At 37.6% G+C, this 18,311-nt stretch overlaps 3 protein-coding genes across 3 annotated transcripts; all 3 read left to right on the plus strand.

Moving 5' to 3' along the window:
• Positions 1 to 6,283: 6,283 nt before the first annotated feature.
• On the plus strand, positions 6,284 to 6,847 carry LOC120289818 (BRASSINOSTEROID INSENSITIVE 1-associated receptor kinase 1-like). The gene has a single exon (XM_039305173.1). The coding sequence runs from the start codon at positions 6,284 to 6,286 to the stop codon at positions 6,845 to 6,847; it is 564 nt and encodes a 187-aa protein (XP_039161107.1).
• Positions 6,844 to 7,479, plus strand: LOC120289819 (somatic embryogenesis receptor kinase 2-like). Its single transcript, XM_039305174.1, has one exon. The coding sequence runs from the start codon at positions 6,844 to 6,846 to the stop codon at positions 7,477 to 7,479; it is 636 nt and encodes a 211-aa protein (XP_039161108.1).
• A 7,859-nt stretch (positions 7,480 to 15,338) lies between these two features.
• LOC104427427 (BRASSINOSTEROID INSENSITIVE 1-associated receptor kinase 1-like) lies at positions 15,339 to 16,667 on the plus strand. The gene has a single exon (XM_039305175.1). The coding sequence runs from the start codon at positions 15,477 to 15,479 to the stop codon at positions 16,665 to 16,667; it is 1,191 nt and encodes a 396-aa protein (XP_039161109.1). The 5' UTR covers positions 15,339 to 15,476.
• Positions 16,668 to 18,311: the final 1,644 nt, after the last annotated feature.

Consider the following 18,311-nt stretch of genomic DNA (forward strand, 5'->3'; position numbering starts at 1 on the left):
ACCTGTCAATTGAATATGCGTGGTTGACACACCTTGTTCCTACGTGATGTTCTATATGCTTCGAAGATTCGTCGAAATTTAGTGTCTGTTTTTGGTATTGGTTAAGCTTGGTTTTTATATGAACTTCCATAATAGAGGTGTAGATTTGTATTTTGATACAAACTACTATGGTTGTGATCACTTTCAGGATGGTTTTATTGTACTAAATGTTGACTATGGTGATGTCAATATTTGTTATTCCCTTTTCACGTCTTCTACTTTATATGATAATGATGTGAGTATGTGGCATGCTAGACTTGGTCATATTAGCCAACAACGTATGAATAGACTAGCCAAAGAGGGCTTGTTGGGCAACATTGAAAAAGTCGATGTGCCCATATGTGAGCATTGCCTAGTAGGGAAAACGACAAGGAAACCATTTGGAAAATGTAAAAGAGCTTAATTTCCTCTGCATTTAATCTATTCTGAAGTCTGTGGTCCAATGAATGTGAGAGGAAGGCATTGGACTGTTTATTTCATCACTTTTATAGATGATTATACTCAATTCGAATATGTCTATTTGATTTCTCATAAATCTGAAGCATAAATTGTTTCAAAAGGTTTATGAATCTGGTAGAAAATCAATTAGACAAGAAAATAAAAGCATTAAGATCCAATCGAGATCGAGAATATTTATCTGATGAGTTCAGAAAATTATGTGATGAAAAAAGGAATAGAAAGACAGTTGTCTATTCCAGATACTCCTCAACAAAATGGTGTTGCGAAGAGAAGAAACAGAACCCTACTGGAAATGGTTAGGTCCATGATGGCGCATGCTAACTTACCTATCACTTTTTGGAGTGATGCGTTGTTAACTGCTACCTATATACTTAATCGGGTACCTTCCAAATCAGTTACTTCCACTCCATATGAGTTATGGACAGGTAGAAAATCGGACTTAAGTTTTCTTAAGCCATGGGGTTGTGCTGCCTATACTCATAAGTCCTCTCACAAGTTTGGGAAATTGGGTCCCAGAGGAAAGAAGAGTTTTTTTCATAAGGTACTCCGAACACTCGAAAGGGTATGTGTTCATAGGTGAGCAGGAAAATTGGAGTATAACTGAATTTGAATCACGGGATGTCACATTCTAAGAGGATGAATTTCCTAAGAAGGGTGAAATAGGGGAAAATTACTCCCTATTTGTAATCTTGGATCAAGATAATGATATTAGTGGAGTTCGTCCAAGTGAGAGTAATATGAGAAATGATGAATTGAATTCAACTCATTCTCAATTGCAACCACATTATGAGACGACGTCATCATTATCTAATCTTAGTGGGAGCATAATAGGAAATGATGTGCTAAGTGTACAATCTCTCATACGGCGAACAAGTCGCCAAAGTATTCCTCGTCGACGTTTTGACATTGAAGGGGAAACTTTTATGATTGCTCCGCAAGATGAGGATGAGCCAAGAAATATTAATGAGGCTCTAAATTGCCCTCGTAAGGAAAAATGGATTCATGAAATGGAAGAGGAAATTGAGTCAATGAAGTCAAACCAAGTTTGGGAACTGGTTGATCTTCCAAAAGGATGCAAAGCTATTGGGAACAAGTGGCTTCTCAAAATAAAGCGAAAAGCTGATGGCTCGATAGAAAGGCATAAGGCTCGCCTTGTGGCGAAGGGGTATAATTAACAGGAAGGAATTGATTATAAAGAAACATTTTCTTCTGTAATGAGATTTACCTCGATTCACATTATTCTGGCAATAGTGGCTAGTATGGATCTTGAGTTACATCAAATGGATGTAAAGACTGCTTTCCTCAATGGAGAATTAGAGAAAGAAATATATATGGAACAACTTGCTGGTTTCATAGTGAAAGACCAAGAAGAAAAGATATGTCGACTTTTGAGGTCGATATATGGCCTTAAGCAGTCGTCAAGACAATGGTATATACGTTTTCATAATGCCATAATGGCATTGACTTTACAATGATAGATGAGGATCATTGTGTATATATTAAAAGATTCAAAGATCAATTTATGATCGTATCATTATATGTTGATGATATACTAATTGCCGGAAGCAATATGGAGCTTGTTAATACTGTCAAGAGTTGGTTATCTTCCAACTTTGAGATGAAGGATATGGGTGAGGCTGCATACATTCTTGGAGTTAAGATTTCAAGAGATCGTTCGAAGAGATCGTTATCTCTTTCGCAAGAAGCAGATATAAATAAGGTTCTTGAACGATTTAGTATGCAAGATTGTAAACCCATAGACACTCCTATTGCAAAAGGTGAAGGATTGAGCCATAGACTGTGTCCAAGAACTCCACAAGAGAATGAACAAATGAAACATGTTCCTTATGCTAGTGCTGTTGGAAGCTTGAAGTATGCTATGATGTGTACAAGACCTGACATATGTTTTGCAGTTGGAATGGTGAGTAGATACCAATCCAACCCAGGTCCAGCACATTGGAAAGCCGTTAAGAGAATACTAAGGTATCTAAAGGGGACTGCTGATTATATGCTGAGTTATTAAGGAAATGATCTGCAACTCAAAGGCTATTCTGATGCTGATTGGGGAGGAGATTTAGATGAAAGAAAATCTACCTCTGATTTTGTTTTCTTACCGAATAATGGCACCATATGTTGGAGCAGTAAGAAACAAACGTGTATAGCCTTGTCCATGATAGAAGTTGAGTTCATGGCATTATCAGCAGCAGTATAAGAAGATGTTTGGCTTAAGAGATTTTTGGATCATTCAGGTGTTATTGGAAGTGCTGCAGACTCATTGTTGGTTAACTATGATAGCCAAGCAGCAAAAGCGTACACCAAAGATCCAAAATATCATGACAAGACCAAACATATAGATACCAAGTATAACCTTGTCAAAGAGATGATTGCACGAAAAGATGTGAACTTATAATACATACTACGCATAGAATGATAGCAGATCCTATGACAAAGCCAATACCTAAAGATGTGTTTTGTGGCCATATGAAATCTCTAGGATTGCGTAGAGGCTAATGTACTGAATATTGTTATTTCCCTAAGTGTTCACATTTGATGAATTTATGTTTTCATCATTAATGTCTATGAATCTTTGTTCGATCTTTATGCATCTTAATGCTCAGTGCATTACTTTAAGTTGAGAAAGTATGTCGGACAGATATAAGATTAGCCCACTCACACGGGTAATCGCCTCTATTTACTATGTGATAAATAGAGATAATACTGTTTTTAAGCCTATTATCTAGGTGATAATAGAGAGCTCAAGCTTAAAATACGTATGTCGCCTTAACTGAGTGTTAAGATGAGGACATAAAACTTATTATGTCTGAAAGTAAAATAACCCACATATTTTACTTTATCTGTCTATGATGCCAAATGTGAGTTCTGATGAATTTTGTTAATGAGTAGATACGTGAACTCAAGTTAGACATTGGGTATGTCTGAACTATCATCTGTATGGTATTGAAGGTGTAGACATACGCTCCATGGGAAATGAGTTAATACCGTAATACGTATTTCATACTACGTATGCATGAGACGACCAATAAGAGTGGCAAAAGTTTGATCTCAACTTTTATGCCGTGTGAGATTCTTGAGGAAATGAGTTCCTCAATTTTAGTGCCCTCATGACTCTTACTTATTCTCAAGATTTCTATTTAGTGTTTGCTATCTTAGGATGTTGCCAATGGTCATGAGTTAATTCGATCTAATGGGACATTTCTAGAAAAGCAAGCTGAATTGAAATTGAGAGTTTGAAGGAAAGAGGAAGATCGAATTTGGAGAATCACATTGTAGTTTTGTATTCACTGGTTAACCAATTATGACTGTTTTTGGGATAATCATAATTGTGAATACAATATATATATATATATATATATATATATATATATATCATTGTTTAAAAGAGATCAAGAGAGATATAAATGTGATCGATCGATCTAGGGAACTGCATACTAAATCTACTCAGGATGTGATGCTCATTATGAGCTGCTATATATTCCTAACAGATGTATAGCAACGAGCTCTCAAAGTATGCTGGTCGCACGGATTATTCACCGGTATGAATGTTGAAGAAAGGTAAAGAGAATCCTGTTCAGCTCACCATGTGCGAGTGGGAGATGATGGTTTTATGTGATGGGCTTAAGGCCTGTCCGCCCATGTTGGGCCAAAAAGCCCGGCCCACAGAATTAGGACCTATGAATGAAGGGGTATATTTCTATTTTGGAGGGGACGTATATAAGGGAGGAAAGAGAGGGAGAACACACCCTTTTGGAATTTTATACGTACGTTCCTCTCCCTCTCTCCCTTCAAGAGAAAAACAAACGTATAAGGCGACGCTGTCTTCCCTTCAAGGCCAATCGATGTCATCAGATCGAACAGGATCGGTTTTTTCTTCCTCTTATCGGCATTGGTGTTTAATCTATGGCTAACAAGGTACGCTCGATTCCGTGGTGTGCTTTAGGATCGGTGATACATGTTTTTTCCCGGGCTTGTCTTCCGCATTCGTTTTAGGGGTTCGATTTAGTGTCGAATCCGGTTTTTGGGAATCCGACAATCCCAACAAAAGAGATACACGTTCGTAGAGGTGCTCGAGGGTCAAACTCCCTACGACACTGTTGGACTCTTCAAGTTGCTGCTTAGCACCGGTCCCCCTGTAATTCAACCTGAGAGCCCTCTAGACGTGGGTCTTGATGGGAGAGTAGTAGCAACTAGAATAATATCAGATTAAAGTTGCAAAATAGAATAATATCCCATCTTGTGTAAACCTAATAAAAACCGATATAGTAAAGAAAAATAAATAGCAAATATGCAAATGCAAGACGATTTTTTTTTTTTATGTAGAAAACTTCCTTGGTGTGAGAAGATAAAAAAACCACTGGACCGAAGTCCACCCAAAAATTTTCACTATCAACAAAATCAAGTGAACAAAGTTATTCTCTAGTAAACACCGGATGTACATAGCAACAAGGACATCAAGAACATCATTTTTGAAAATACACATAAATTACCAAAGAGAGCAAGAATAAATTTGACTAAAAACATAAGTGTCACGCTCCGAATCCCAGGCATACGCACACCCCTCGGCAGTCGATTGAAAATGTGACGTCTCAGGACAAGTCGCCGACCCATTTTTATTTTTTTTCATGCTGAAGTGAATTAAATAAACCCCAGACAACAAACAAACATAGGGATAGTGAAAGCAAGTCAACATATTATCACAAGCCACGCTTTATAAACAAATCGAGTTAAATCTACAAGTTTATATATACAAGTCTGACCCAAAAAGAACTCCTAGGCCACCTACACCCCAAACCCCTTTGACTTTGGCTCAAGATCCTTCGTGACACCATCCGGTTTTGGAATAATAGCACGGAGTTTTTGGACCCAGTCTAAGAATTAGTCAATAGTGACCACGTTTCTTCTACAATTTCCAAGGAATTAAAGGCTATAAAATTGAAAGTGTCATTCAAAGTGTCGTCTCTTGTTTGATTACACTAATTAAATGAGTCATTTGCCTCTTCATTTATGTATTCCACGTATTATTCTTAAGAGAATTGCTTATATGACTATGCTTAATCTACTAGAAGAATAATAGGCAAGTTTTAGGCCAAAAAAAAAAAAATAACAAATAATTAGAAATTATTATGGAGTCCACTCTTTTAAGAATTTGTGGCTCACATTATATTATTAGTCTTATAGTAACTCAAAAATTGTTATGTTAGCAAAACCCTATTCATTTATCACACTAATGGGTGCAAAGCTCAACCACCATAATTGCCACAAAAAAAAAGGATGTTTGATGGAAAAACTAACGGATTTAGAGCCTTTTTCTTCTTATGTTCCCAAGTTTTTATAGAAGAAAAGCCTAGTTAGGTCTCTTCCATGAAATTTCAATGCGCAGATGGAGCATTACTCTCACGCTCATCATCAGAGGAATAAAAGAACAAAGAAAGACCAATCATGCTAATTTTGCTTTAAATCAATTTCACTGGAAGGTTTCTCTGCGTGTGCCTACCAAAACGGGAAAAATCAAAAGAAAAGAAATCTTCTTCTTGTTCGGTCAAGTCTTTCTTTTGGTCCGCCACCCTCTCTCCAATTTTTTTACCAGCACCCTCTCTCAAATTGACTTCGTCTCTTTCTCACATGGTGATCGCTTCCGGCGTGTGAATAAAAGGCTAAGATGGTGGACGAGTTGCTATGCCAGTTGATCATAGTCTTCCTTTGAGCGGCTTCGGGAATCAATCGGTACCCTCCAATTAGTGTTGAAGAGGAATTGGATTTCTTAAAGATGGTGTTCAATCTCCGATCCTTCAGTTTTACCGATTCCATTGAAGATGATCCCCCACCACCTCCTAGAGGCTTCTCTCTAAAGGAACTTCGAGTCGCCACACACAACTTTAGCAGAGACAACTTCTTTGGCCGAAGGTGGATTTGGCAAGGTTTACCGGGGGCACCTGGCCGATGGTTCTCAGTGGCAGTAAAAAGAGCTCGCACAGTCGATCAATGTTGCAAGGAGCAGTTCGAAACAGAAGTTCAAGTGGGACGCTCAGTTTCAACGCACCCAAATGTGCTACGGCTGAGGGGCTTTTGCAGGACCAAGAAAGAGCTTTTATTGGTCTATCCCTTGATAATCAACAATAGCCTATCTTACAATCTTACAGAAAGACCAGATCGATTTGCTCACCCGCTCAATTGGACCACTCGCAAGCAAATAGCCTTGGGAGCAGCAAGGGGACTTGCACACCTTCACGATCAAGGTAACATCAAGATCATGCATCGGAACATCTGCGTGGCGAGCATACTGCTGAATGTGCAATTTGAGGCCGTGATAGGAAGTTTCTGCATGCCATGATCATGCATGAGAGAAATGTCGAGGAAGGGACTATTGAGTGGTGCATGCACATGCCAAGGCATGGCCCAGGAGTCTCACTCTCCTCTCCTTCAGATGAAAATTCAGCTGATGCCGGCTTCGATTCTCAAATCTGTCATCGCTATGAAGATGTCTATGTCAATACCCTCACCTGCGGCATAATTGGGTTTACTGCCCCTGAGTACTCCTACACAGGAAAGTGCACACTGAAAAATGATGTCTTCGCATATGGGAAAATGCTTCTCGAACTCATCTCGGGACAGCCAATTTTTGACGTGTTCCCTGAGGTACACAATGGCGAAGCTTTATGGTTAGAAGATTGGGTTAGAAAACATATGAATGAAGGCCAGTTGGGAAGGGTGATCGATCCCACTTTGCAGGGGAACTATGTGGAAGAAGAAGCAGAGCGACTAGTGCGATTGGCATTGTTGTGTGCACACAAGGATCCATCTGTTCGACCAGAGATGTCTGAAGTGGTTGAAATACTCGAAAGCCAGTTTCTCCAGCGGGATTCTAGTACAAGGAGTAGTTGGAGTCCTAGTGAGTGTGAATCGACTCCTCCATACTACTCTTTGCCCCATTCTCCTTCTCCTCCTTTGGTGATAGGTCCATGACGGGCATTTCAATGCCACGACATCACCATTGCCTTTTTTACGTTAAATATCATGTTCAACTTCTATGTTTACCGCTTTCTGAACTCTGTATGTTCCACCAGTTTCATTCGTAAGATCTTTCTGTGATACTACTCTCCGATATTTGGAGACATATAGCACATCCTTCATGCAATAACTGCTGTCTCTCACATTTGTTATCGAACTGAAAACTAGAAACTGAGATACAAAGTCACAGTGTCGCCTTTTGATCTACGAATTATTGTGAATAAATGTTTTGTTAAGAAAGTTCTGTCGTTCTCGCAAAAAATTGAATGCCACGATGAAAGCAGTCCTTCAAAGACATTGATACATCCAGTCGCATGTGCGACTTCGTGCGATTTAATCCTTGGACATTTAAGAATATCCGAGTTGTTGGAACTTCCATATTCGACCTGCATCTTTCAAACTTGTTTCTCTGATTTCAGAGGAGGATATGGTTGGAGTAGTTGGCTTTGACTTTCTTCTCCACGAGATAAACTCATATGAAGCTTGCAAGAAGATTCTCGGCGATGGGAGTCATCAATACGAAACAGCATTGCACATCAATTTCTAGTAGGCTCAAGTCCGGACTTGTAAAATCCGGGTATACACTTTCCACAATTCACACCTACCTGGGCCATTTCAGCTGCTTCTGGGCAATGTTTCAACCCAAGCAATCTCCTTAGGCTTAGTTTATTTCGAGGGAAACATATTAGGGGCAAATAGCTTCCTCATTTTTTGGCGTTTGGTTCGCTTAGAAAAATAAGTTAATGAAAATGTTTTCTAGTCAATAGAAAACCTATACTTAAATTCAGGAAATATCGTCTATATTTTGATAATTTTCTAGTTCATTTTTAGAAATGAAAAAGAAAAATAATTTAAAATTTTGAATATTTTGGTAATTTTCCCAAGGAAAATCAAATTAATTTTTATATACCAAATGGTGGAAAATATTTTCTAGTTTATTTTCAGGTTTTCAATCAAATACTGGTAAGTAGTCATTTTATTAAAAAATAACTTTCTAGAAATCATTTTCCAGAAATGCTACATTGTGCATGAAATAAACGGATCCTTAATTTGATTGATTTATCTCCAAATTTGCGGGGAGGCAATGACAAGAGCAATGACCCTGTTAGTCGGGATCTCATTCGAACATTCAAGAGGTGGATAGTTTGATTCTTCCCATCTACACCTCTCAGGCTGTCATTAACTGTCAGCGAGTTGGGAAATGAGGAGACTCGGGCTAAATGTCACGTCGCGCAATCAGATCGTGCACCTGCGAGAGGTTTTAATAACCTTAGTTTTACGGTCAATTTAATTGTTCGTAGTGTACGCTATGATTACAAGTTTTGTGTTTGTGTAAATATTTCCAATGAGTCGTCCTAATGTTTGTAAGTTTTCAATAGTTTTGATTCCATACCTTTCCAGTGTTCGCATTTCAATTTTTTTCTTTGGACGTACTTGTCCATTAATTTCCTTAGTTTTGGCATTATCGTTTATTTTCTTTTATTTCAAGCATTGTTTCTTTTATATTTCTTCTAAGTTCGGGTCATTGCACTTTAATTCCAAGCACTTCACTTTCGGCTCTCACGAGCGAGCATGCTTCTCTATCACTCAAATCTATCTCCACCCAATTTGAAAAACTTGTCTAGTGGAAGTTTGATCACTTTGTCTCGAGCAAGAGAAGCTTTTTGATCGTTTTTCTCTAATTGCTAGTTTGTCATATTTGCCTAGATCGATTTAGATTCAACAATTTATTTAAGTGTGGATGGTTTGAGGGAAAATTGTCCAAAAAGTCTTAAACATATTATACTTTTGCCAATTCAATTCTAAACCTTTTAATTTTGTCAATTCAGATATAAGCCTCTTTACTTCTTGCCAATTGAATCAATTCGGCTAATTTTAATTGGAAAATGCCGACATGGACACTAGCGTATCACATAGGATTGCTGATGCTAACGTGGAAAATTTTTAATAATATTTTAATATTTTGGGTTAATACTTTGAAAAACCCCAATCTGGTATATCTATGACAAATTTACCCAAAACTACTTTTGACCACCAAAAATCCCAAACCGGTATACGTTGGCAAATTTACCCCAAACTGTTACACTTGTGACCAATTTACTCTCTATTAGTTTTCGTTAAATTTTACTATCAAATTATTAAAGTAAATGACACGTGATAGTTGATTGGTATACCAATTTGGGATTTTACGCTCCGTTTGTCACAATTTACAATTTTTGTGATTTTTTGTTATATTAATACAATTTAGCGGATGATATATTTGTCACAAATTTATTAGTTTGGGGTTTTTTGCGGTCGAATAAATTAATTTGGGGTAAATTTGTCATAAATATACTAGTTTAGGGTTTTTTATGGTCAATCGGGGTAAATTTGTCACAGATATACAAGTTTGAGATTTTTCATGGTCAAAAAAATAATTTGAGGTAAATTTGTTACGTGTGTACTAGTTTGGGATTTTTCAGGGTATTAACCCTAATATTTTTGAATTTGTATTATATTTTCTATTTTTTTTTTTCTTTTTGGCATTCTTCTTTTCCTTTTTGATAACCGGCCACCACTCATAGGCGACGACCAACCACCGGCCACGGCTAGCCCATTGGCCCTCACACAAGCCAGATTTGGAGAGACCGTCTATGATATCCAAAATTTCTGTATAATTACGTAATATTCAGAAATTCGTGCTATACTAATGATATTTAGATTTTGAATTAAGTATTATTTAGCTTGCCTCAAGTTCAACATGTGAATCGAATTATGTGTGTGTGTTAATAATGGAATGGCATTAATTAAATTATTATCATCTTACTAGTGAACGGTTGTTATTAATTTCGTAAGTTTTAGTTAATTGATAATAATAGTGAACAATTTGTGTTAATAGTGCTAGAAGAAGAATATTACGTTCTGTTTGCTACATCTTCCCTTGCAAAATTTATTAATTAAAATTAAAAGTACCGCATATCCTTAAACAAAGCTCTTTATGGCCATGTATTCTTACAACATAATATTTTGTGGTTAATTTCTTTTACATTTGAACTAAGTAACGATTAATTCAAGATGACTCATTTTTCTCTTGCATTTTCCTTGGCCACGTGCAAGGGCTTCACCTTGCATTTGTAGCGCATCAAACTAAAAATTTACATGAAATTTTACGCCTAGTAACGAGAGAAAATCAAATTATCTTAATTAATTTTAACAAAACTCGTTTTACCTTACCAAAGAACCCATTTTCGTCCCTCCAAAAACTCAAACAAAAGCTGCAAGTGTTATTTCCATTTTTCAATCAAAGAATTTGGAGAGCGAAACTTCGTGTTCAAGAGCGATTAAGGTGGTGAAGGCAATCGGTAGTTCATGGTTTGTGGTTCTATCAAGGTAAGTGAAGTTTCTAGTGTAAGGTTAGCTTAAATTTACTTAGTTACTTCAATCTTGATTGGTCGGGTGAGAGATAAAGTCTTGATGTGGGTATGGTGGTTATTAAGTGACTTTGATAATATCTTGCAAGTTCGTTTTGTTTCTTTTTTATTCGTTATGGTTCCTTTTGTGTGGTTTTGGGTACCCAAAACATGGTCATTCTATTATATTTACCTTAAAAACCCATTGCATGTTCACTTTGCTTCTTTCAGCCTCATTCTGAATAGTTAGAATTTGATCATTTTGTTATATTTGCTTTGATGATCCATTGCATGTTTGTTTTGTTTCTTTCTACCTCATTTTAGGTAGTTAAATTTGGTCAATTTGTTATATTTGTCTTGATAATCCATTGCATGTTCATTATGTTTCTTACTGCCTCATTCTAGATAATTAGAATCTGGTCATATGTTACATTTGTCTTGATAATTAATTGTATGTTCGGTCTGCTTCTTTTCGCCTCATTCTAGGTAGTTAAAATCTCGTCATTATGTTATATTTGTCTTGATAACCTATCGCGTGTTCGTTCTACTTCTTTCCACCTCATTCTAGGTAGTTAAAATCTAGTTGTCCTGCGATATTTGTCTTGATAACCTATTACATATCCATTCTGCTTCTTTATGCTAGAATTATACTCTAGTAAGAATATGTTCGTTTTACTTGTTTATGTTGAAATTTCCTACGACGGAGTATGTCTATTGTGAATTTGCCCCTTTGTGAATCTATTCATTTGATTGAATCTATTCATTTGTGAATCTATTCATTTACTGAATCTGTCAACTTGTGAATCTGTTCATTGATAAATATGTTTATTAGTTTAGGCAGACTTTACTGAATATGGATATATTCCTTGTTGAATCCGTTCATTTGTTGATTCTGCCCATAATTAAATCTGTCCATTTATAAATCTAGTTATTGTTGGATGTGTTCTTTTATTCTGTAAGTTTTTATCAAGCAAAAATTTACTATTTTAATTGTTCAGATTTTACGACCAAAATATACTTGTTCATCCAAACTCTAAATATATCCATTTGATTTACCAAATTTTAATGTCCATAACCTACTCAAGATTTAGACTTAAAATATACCCATTTGATTTACTCGATTTTAATGTCCAAAACCTTCTCAACGTCCAGAGTCAGAATGTATTCATTAAATGTCCATACTTTGGTGACCATAATATGATTATATGTTATTTAATACGTCTTTATTTGATAAATGCATTAAATTGAGTTGAAATATGAGTGTTATGGTTGTAAGTATGCATATATCATGGTTTGAATGAGATTAATGTGATTCTATTACTCGTATGGTGGTGAGTGACAATGCCCGATGCTGGAAATTCGCAGGATGCCCTACCAGTTGAAATACTCCGAAGAGTGTTTCAGGATGTTTCGGAGGTCGAGATGCCCCTGTGGTGAGGATGCCCTATAGTTGGAGTTTGCAAGATGTCTCGAAGTTGAAATGCCCTAGTAATTAGGATACCCGTGAGTTGGGATACCTCCGGAGTGTTTGGGAGAATAAAACATTAAAGAATAAAAAGCATTATCATGTGTAGAACCAAAACATTTGTGTGAATAATAATGTGCATGTGCATAAGTCTGGATGGATGTTTTGTTAGTTGATGACTTTCATGACAAATGAAAATTATAAAGGTAAAGTCAACTTATATTTGTATTATACTTATCGGATGATTATGCATTAATTTTATGTATACCAAGTGAAGTGATAAAAAAAAAAAAAAATTCTAACTTAAAACTAGATATTTCATTTGCTGGGCTTCAGCTCATCCCTTTTATTTTTCAGACGTATAGGATGGACACCCCTCAACCTTTGCGCTTTGGAGTCCATGTGAATAATGATGCTTTTTTATGAAAGTGTACTTGAACCAGAGTTTGGAATAATTTATAGTAAACGGTGAGTTAGCCGGCTTGTTGAGTGGCTTTGATTTAGACGACGAAGATGTAGTAAATGGAGAAGTTATTGACCCATGACTTCAATCTAGACATTTGTATAGACAAAATTTTGGAAATATAGTATAGTATGAAGATAGATCTCTCTACCCTTACCCAGACTTCTATCTCTTACCCCTACTCAGACTTCTGTCTTTTGTTCAAAATATAATGAAGTTATGTGAACTAAAATGTGGCATAAATAAAAGAAGCATAAGTATGTTGGTTGTCTTTGTAAAGCTTTCATTGTTAAAAGAATATTCGTAAATATTTGATTTCGCTTCTGCACACTAAAAGAGAGTAATAATATGAGAAAGACTTGTCAAGTGACATTTCGAATGTCACACCAGCCCTTGCCAAATCTAGCTTGGGCAAGGCCGACCCTTGCCGAGGTTTGCCCTCACCAAGATGTGCCTCACCTTTGACCAGTAGCCGGCCACAAAAAAGGAAAAGAAGAAAGCCAAAAAGAAAAGAAAAAAATCAGAAAAAATAATAAAATAATAAAAATTCAAAAAATATTGAAATATTATTAAAAATTATCCACGTCGGCGCTAGCAATCTTACATGATGCCACCGATGCCCACGTCAATATTTTTCGACTAAAATTGGTCGATGGATTTAATTGGTAAAGAGTGAAAAGATTTATGACTAAATTGGTAAAATTAAAAAGTTTAAGTATGAATTGACAAAAGTGCAATAGGTTTAGGACTTTTTGGACAATTTTCCCCACAATTTGAGCCCCATGACTTGGCAAGCTTAAAATCTATTCATCAAATGACAATTACAGGCATGGATTAGTGTTCGCTTTGATACCAAGAGGTAAAGCAATATGTGAAAGGTCCTTGTTTCCTTTGAGAGAGAGAGAGAGAGAGAGAGAGAGAGAGTTAAAACCTTGAAATCTTAAATTGATATACATGTGATAAATTTACTTTAAAACTATTTTTTTAACCATCCAAAAATCTAATTGGTATACTTCTAATAAATTTACTCTAAACTAATTTTTTTTTTTGTCATAAAAAACCTAAAACTAATACTTTTATGAAAAATTTACTTCCCGTTAATTTTCGTCAAATTAAATTGATACTGCAAACTGATATACATGTGACAAATGGAGGGCAAAGCTACAATCCGGTACACCTGTCAATTACCACATGTTATCCAACTCAGCAATTTGACGATAAAATTTTTAATAGACGCTAAATTTATCATAAGTATATCGGTTTAGAGTTTTCATGGTATTAACCTTTTTTTTTTAATTAGAATTGCGAATTATAATATTGAAGTATTTTCAACTGTCTCTCTCCCCAGCCGAAGCTACTGATAGAATGAGGCTTTGGAGTTTGGATTGTAGAGCTGGCCCATAAATTCAACGAATTTTTCTTCTCCTTCCATTCACACCAACCAAGAGTGACTCTCCTCCTTATGAGAAAGAGATGATGGAGCGACTTTCACGCCCCCAGACAGACTTAGGCGCGCCGAACCAAAGCTTGAGACAGAAAAGCTAATCCGAAGTCAATCAGCACTAAAAGAAATCTCGTATGTGTTCAAGTTCCAAACCTTCAGATTCTTCAATCCCATTGAAGACGACCCAGCACTCCCTAAATGCTTTTCTCTGCAGGAGCTTCAAGACGCAATGCAAAATTTAGGCCGCGACAATATCCTGGGCAAGGGTGGATTCAATACGGTTTACGGGGAGAGCTTGGCCAATGGTTCTCAACGGGCGGTCAAAAGGACCAGGAACCTTGCGCAGGGGACCGAAAAGCAGTTCAAAACTGAGATGGAAGTGTCAAGCTTGATTTATGTGCATCCGAATGTGCTACGCCTGAGGAGCTTTTGCCGGACCAAGAAAGAGCTATGCTTTTAACTCCTAGAACAAAAACCCAACTTGTAAGAGGGAAAGAGAGAAAAAAAATGGGAGGGAGATAAAATGGTGAGTTGACTCAATAATGCGAAAGATAAAAGAGATGGATTATGGACAAGAAGAAAGTATGAGATGCTCCGTTTTATATTGTAATCGTGCAATAATTTTATTAATTTACCAAAATAAGAATAAATCTTGCACATTGGCTGACCAGTTCCTTTTCTTTTTTCCCCTCAAGTGAAAAATCTGGATTGGCCGAGCCTGCCTAAATTTTCAAAGCGTGGGAATGCAAGAAGACTAGGAGAATTATGCGAAATTTGCTTTATATGAGTTACGCGTTTTGTCAAAGTTAGGAAACTTCGAGGCAACGAAGCCTCTCTCGCTCTCTCTTTCCCCGAAGCTGCTCACAGGAAGGCCTTAGAGCGAGATGGCCCCACGCCTTGAAATCAGCCTACAGTCCGCCCGCGGCGATGCCTATTTGGATGTTTGCGGTTCATGTCACAGAGAGAGAGAGAGAGAGAGAGCTTGGGTGTTTAGTTAGATGAGGGAGTTGGGTGTGAGGAGGAGAGAAAAGTCGACTGAGCATATGTAGAGAGAGAGAGAGAGAGAGAGAGAGAGAGAGAGATAGAGGAGCGGAAGGCATTCCCAAACCATTCACTACAGATCGAGAAAAACCATCAAGCTCACACGATCCATTTGCACTTAAGAAGAATCTACTGTTTCCCCTCTTAAAGATGGTGTTCAATCTCCGAACCTTCAGTTTTGCCAAGTCCGTTGAAGACGATCTAACACCTCCTAAAAGCTTCTCCATAAAGGAGCTCCGAGTCGCGACAGACAACTTCAGCAGCAAGAACATCGTGGGGGACGACTGGTACGGCACAGTTTACAGGGGCCGCTTGGCCGATGGTTTGCTAGTGGCAGTAAAGAGAGCAAGCTCTGTCGATTGGTTGAGGGAGGAGCACTTTGAATCAGAAGTGCAAGTGGGAAGCGCGGTTTCGACACACCCAAACGTGCTATGCTTAAGGGGCTTTCACAGGACCAAAAAAGAGCTCTTATTGGTGTATCCCTTGATGATTAACCATAGCCTATCTTACAATCTTACAGAGAGGCAGGATTGGTTTGCCCGACCTATTGATTGGACTACTCGCAAGCGAATAGCCTTGGGAGCAGCGAGGGGGCTTGCCCACCTTCACAATCAAGGTGACTTTAAGATCATGCATCGCTACATCTGTGCGTCAAGCATACTGCTGAATGTGGATTTCGAGGCCGTGATAGGACTTTTCCGTTTCCCCAAGATCATGCACGAGGGAAATGCAGAAGAAGGGACTATTGAGTGGATAACGTGCATGCCACCAAGGCACGGAGCCGGAGTTTCATTCTCATCTCCAGCAGAAGAAAATTCAGCTGATTCTGGCTTCGATTCTCTAACCTATCATTGCTATGAAGATGTTTATGTCAACACCCCCATCACTGGCAAATTTGGGTTTATTGCCCCTGAGTACTTATACACAGAAAAGTGCACACTGAAGAATGATGTCTTCGCATTTGGGAGAATGCTTCTCGAGATAATCTCGGGACAACTGATTAACAACTTTCTCACTGAAGTACTCGGTGGGGAAGCTTTCTTGCCAGAGGATGGGGTTAGAAAACTTATGAATGAAGACCAGTTGGGAAGGGTGATGGATCCCAATTTGCAGGGGAACTACGCGGAAGAACAAGCAAAGCAACTACTCCGATTGGCATTGTTATGTTCACACGAGGATCCATCTGTCCGACCAGAGATGTCAGAAGTGGTTAGGATGCTCGAAAGCCAGTTTCTTCAGCGGGACCCTAGTACAAGGAGTAGTTGGAGTCAAAGTGAGTGTGACTCAACTCCATACCACTCTTTCCCTCCTTCTCCTTCTCCTCTGGGGTTTGCTCCATGACTGGCAATTCAACGCTACACCAACACCCTCGCCTTTACCTTCAATAACGAGTTTAGCTTCTATGTTTCTCTTCCTTCAATAACGAGTTTAGCTTCTATGTTTCTCTTCCTTCAATAACGAGTTTAGCTTCTATGTTTCTCTTCCTAAACTCTATATGTTCCTTTTCACTTTCATTTGTATGATCTTTCTTTAATAGTTTCCTTTGATTTTTTTGAGATAGACAGCTCGTCCTTTATGCAATGACTGCTATCTTCTACATTTGTCATCGAATTGAAAACTAGTAACTGAAATAAAATTCAAGGTGTCACCTTCTAATATATGAATTAATGGTGAACGAATGTTTGAGTTTATTAAGAAAGTTCTATTGTTGGAACGACAATTGAAATTCAACATAAAAGTCGTCCTTAGAAGACATTGATAAGATCAGTCGCACATGCGTGCACATCAATCCTTATTTGTGCAAGAGAATCAAAGTTGTCGGCACTTTCATTCTCGGCCTGCGTCTTTCAAATTTGTTTCTCTGGTTTCAGAGGAGGATATGGTTGGACTAGTTGGCTTTGACTTTCTTCTCTGCGGGGTAAACTCATATGGAGCTTGCAAGAACTTTCTCGGTGATGGGAGTCGTCAATTCGAGACAACGCTTGTGCATCAACTTCTTGTAAGCTCAAGTTGGGACTTCCAAAATCCGGGTATGCACTTTCCACAATTCACACCTACCTAGGCCATTTCAGGTACTTCTGGGCAATGTTTCCACCCACGGAATCTCCATTTCGTCTTAATTTAGTTGGTTATCTGCTATTCGCGGAGAGGCAATGACAAGAGCAATGGCATTATTAGTTCGATTCCTCACATCTACACTTCTCTTGAGCTCTCACTAATTGTCAGCGAGTTGGGGAATGAGGAGACTTATGCTGAATGTCATGTTGTGCAAACGGATCGTGCACTTGTGAGAGGTTTTAATGACCGGCTTAATTATGCGGTTGTGCATTTCCTTCATGTCTAGAAGAAAACGCCCAAGCAAGGGATTGTGCTTCCTATCAGATTGATATTTTTTAAATGACTTCAAAGATTAACCAATCCCAAATTTGTTTCAACTAGCAATTCTTTGGTGGAAATCATCCCGTTGGCTCACTACCATTAGTTTTAAAAGATCAAGGACAATATTAATTTGAGATTTTTGTAAGACAATAATTTGGTTATGGTATATGTCTCAAGTGATAAATCTAATACTCAAACCTAGAGGGGGTGAATAAGTGTTAAAAAAAATCTTAACAAATAAGTATGGAATAAAATAAATTGCTCGCAAAGTTTGTATGAGGATAAAAAGAATGAAACTCTAGACTTCTATGATAACTAGAAATAGTGCAACGGACTTTAAATGAAGGAGTCGGAGTTGAGGAAAGAGAGAAGTGCACACGAATTTTATAGTGGTTCGACTTAAATCAAGTATATATCCACTCTCCCACACTAACAGTCCACTGGCTAGATTCCACTATATAATCAAACAAGAGATTACAACTATTTATGTAAGGCAAGTGAAATTCTTCGTCAAAGAGCTAAACGATGTAGAATAATTTCTTAATAAGTTTATTTTGGATCTGTGTCACAAGAACGATAAGATTGATTCTAGACTTTTCCTCATTC

This window comes from Eucalyptus grandis, chromosome 11, assembly GCF_016545825.1.
Source record: "Eucalyptus grandis isolate ANBG69807.140 chromosome 11, ASM1654582v1, whole genome shotgun sequence".
NCBI lineage: Eukaryota > Viridiplantae > Streptophyta > Magnoliopsida > Myrtales > Myrtaceae > Eucalyptus > Eucalyptus grandis.